The 2,854-nt window shown below is 36.8% G+C and overlaps 1 protein-coding gene across 1 annotated transcript in view; it reads right to left on the bottom strand.

Annotated features, from left to right (window-relative positions):
- The window catches only part of LOC118328411 (calcium/calmodulin-dependent protein kinase type 1D-like), a 7,433-nt gene extending 5,555 nt beyond the window's left edge, over window positions 1–1,878 (bottom strand). The window contains exons 1-3 of the mRNA XM_035662152.1: window positions 1,760–1,878; window positions 1,001–1,075; window positions 427–565 (exon numbers count right to left, since the gene is read on the bottom strand). Coding sequence (XP_035518045.1) covers window positions 427–565; window positions 1,001–1,075; window positions 1,760–1,863 — 318 coding nt within the window. The 5' untranslated portion in view covers window positions 1,864–1,878. The remainder of the gene's footprint in view (window positions 1–426; window positions 566–1,000; window positions 1,076–1,759) is intronic.
- Window positions 1,879–2,854: the final 976 nt, after the last annotated feature.

The raw sequence follows: 2,854 nt of genomic DNA on the forward strand, positions 1-2,854 counted from the left end.
TTTTCTGGTTTATGATCTAACGTCACCAACCTTACAGTGGCCTAGATAGTTTAGTCCGTTCATCAAATAATTATTTATTAACTAACTGCTGTAGCAAAGCTCAGTTAATGTTTACATCCATGTGGGCAATAACACAGTATGTACCAAGACAATAGGCTTGTAGGTAAGAACGCTAGTCGTTGCTGCCTAGCAGTAGCAGTAATGACTAACTACATTTGTATTGTCCCACAGCAACACTAAAATAATATATCTGACTGCTGTATTACTATTACGTACTGCTGTGTGTATTAATAAGAGAATTAACACAGACATTTAAAATGAAACACAGAAGCCACTTTACCTTGTAACTAATTACTTTTACATGTAGTAATTGGTAAGGTCATTCAATTACTTTTGTGAGTGAGTGGGTGAGTGAGTGTGTCTTACCTTAAGGTCCCTGTGTACGATGCTGTTTTCGTGCAGGTAGCTGACGGCCTGCAGCACCTGTTTGATCACTGTGCTGGCATCCTTCTCGGTGTAAACCCCCTTGTCCAAAATGCGATCAAACAGCTCCCCGCCTGACACCCTGCACACACACAAACGTACAAAGGAAATCATTAGTGAGTCTATATTTCTGGGGATCTTGTTGCTTTCCTCAACTCTTCTGACCTGCCATTTGGACAAATAGTTCTGTAGATCAAAACAGTTTTGAACTTTCTTTTGAGATCACATTTGACAAATAGCAGATATTTCAGGTTGACCTTTGGGAAGATGTGTACTGTATAAAATGAACATTTAGAATAATGTTTGATGGAATGGTATATTTCACTCAGTATAAACATCATATATGTAACTTCAATGAAGAGCTAGGACCATCTCATACTGTATATGTATTATCCTGTCAATATTTTGTTCTACCCAGGTAACTATGATGATTGATTGATTCAAGATAATAAACCTCTTCAATCTTGAATCTTGAATCATTAGTGAAAAATGAGATGATAATAATAAGTCCACTTACAGTTGCATGACCAGGTAATAGTGTGTTCGACTCTCATAGAAATCCTCCAGTCCCACCACATTCTCGTGCTTTATCCTGAAATAATAAGAAAGAGGTTGAGGCATCACCACTGTCTCCAGTGGAAATGATTACATGTTTACCGTGATACAACTGTAATGCTGGTCCTTGTTCTTGAGTCGGGGCCTAACTCATAGGGATGCACAATATGTATTGCTTCTTGCGGCTGATACCAATAAGATAACCGATCATTTCAGGTTTTTGTATTTTAAAAACAAACAACAGTTCTGACTCTTCAAATGTTCATTACATAGGCTTTCATAGAACATAAAGCCTATCAATTGTTTCGCATAAGAATTACAAATAAATTATTATCAATATTAAACTAATAATTTATCGGCTGAAGATTTATAAATCCGAACATTTATAAAAATGTAAATTTTCCATTATCAGACGATATTGTATCTGTCCTGATAATTATTTATTTATAATTGCATCTCTACTAATTCTCATCCAGCTAATTTGGTTATTGGAACACAGTGTGGGGATTCATTTGTTAATGTTTGGATGTTGTTATCTAGAGTAACGGTGCACTTTTATTTTGAAATAAAGGCAAAATGAGTAGATAGTTGAAACCATTCATTTAATCATGTACATGGTTCACAGTAAAATACCTTGGTCAATATCTTGCTGACTGTCAATGAGCCTGCACTTTTGCATGTTTGAGCTTGAATTGGCTGTTGTGTGTGCGTCTGTGTTTACCTTCTCAGCACATTGATTTCATTTTCCAGGTTGCTATGAGCAAGGTGTTTTTTCTTCAGACATTTCAGGGCATACAGTTTTCCTGTAGTCTTCTCTCTCACCATAAAAACTTCTGAAAAAGACCCCCTGCACAATAATAGAAAATACAGACACATAAATGGAGGTGGGAGTTAATGGAGACACAGCAGTCTATGGAAATGCACAATGCGTCTTTTTTTTTCTCAAGGTTCATTTATTTATCATTCTACAGTAACATGTAGTCCCTTTTTAAATGATAGAAATGGATGATAAAAAATATGGCACGGGAATGTTGCTTTCTTTAAGAAATACAGTTGTTTCTGTGCTTTCTTAACCAGGTTGGAGATGTGCCATGGCACATAAAATCCTAAAATCAACAATCAGCTCCTGGGTTTAGCCGACATTGAGCAGTAGGTTGTTCAAGAACTTCACAACAGAGTTTTCTCCATGAAGGGGGATGCAGTCATAGGTGTACAGCATTAACGATAAAGTTACATTTGCTCAGTAATACTTGAACATTTAACTCTTTGTGTGGCTCTCTAAGATTTTTTAGCTGTACTAAACTGTGAAGAGTGCTTATGTTTCTGACAGGCCCTTGTTATGTTTTGCCTCATGCTGTGGTGTTTTTGCTTTAATTACTTTGTCTCCATATGTGGTGCTAAGTACTAACTACTCTGGGTTTGATTCTAATTTGATCTCAGTATTTAGTGCTAAACATTCATCACTGTGGTGTTATTATGTGTCCATATGTGCTGCTTACAATAACTGCTCATTGCTGTGGTGTTTCCCAAATAGATATGACTGGTGATGATGCAGCCTTACATAACACAACAACATGAAGTCACTCAGTTACATATACAATATTATATGTACTACATAATGCTATACTTTCATTCACGTTTACAATTGCATCTATAGTTTCAGTTGTCAGACTCTTTGTTACGGGTACGTATCCCACTTAGATCAACACTCTTCTCCCTTTTCTGTAATCTTAAACTGAATGTCATACGCTCCACACTGTATATGCTGTTTACAATAAGGGGCGGCTGTGGTACAGAGGCAGAGCGGGTCGTCCCC

This window comes from Morone saxatilis, unplaced genomic scaffold (genome assembly GCF_004916995.1).
Source record: "Morone saxatilis isolate NCDOM2014 unplaced genomic scaffold, NCSU_SB_2.0 Contig18, whole genome shotgun sequence".
In the NCBI taxonomy this organism is placed as follows: Eukaryota; Metazoa; Chordata; class Actinopteri; family Moronidae; genus Morone; species Morone saxatilis.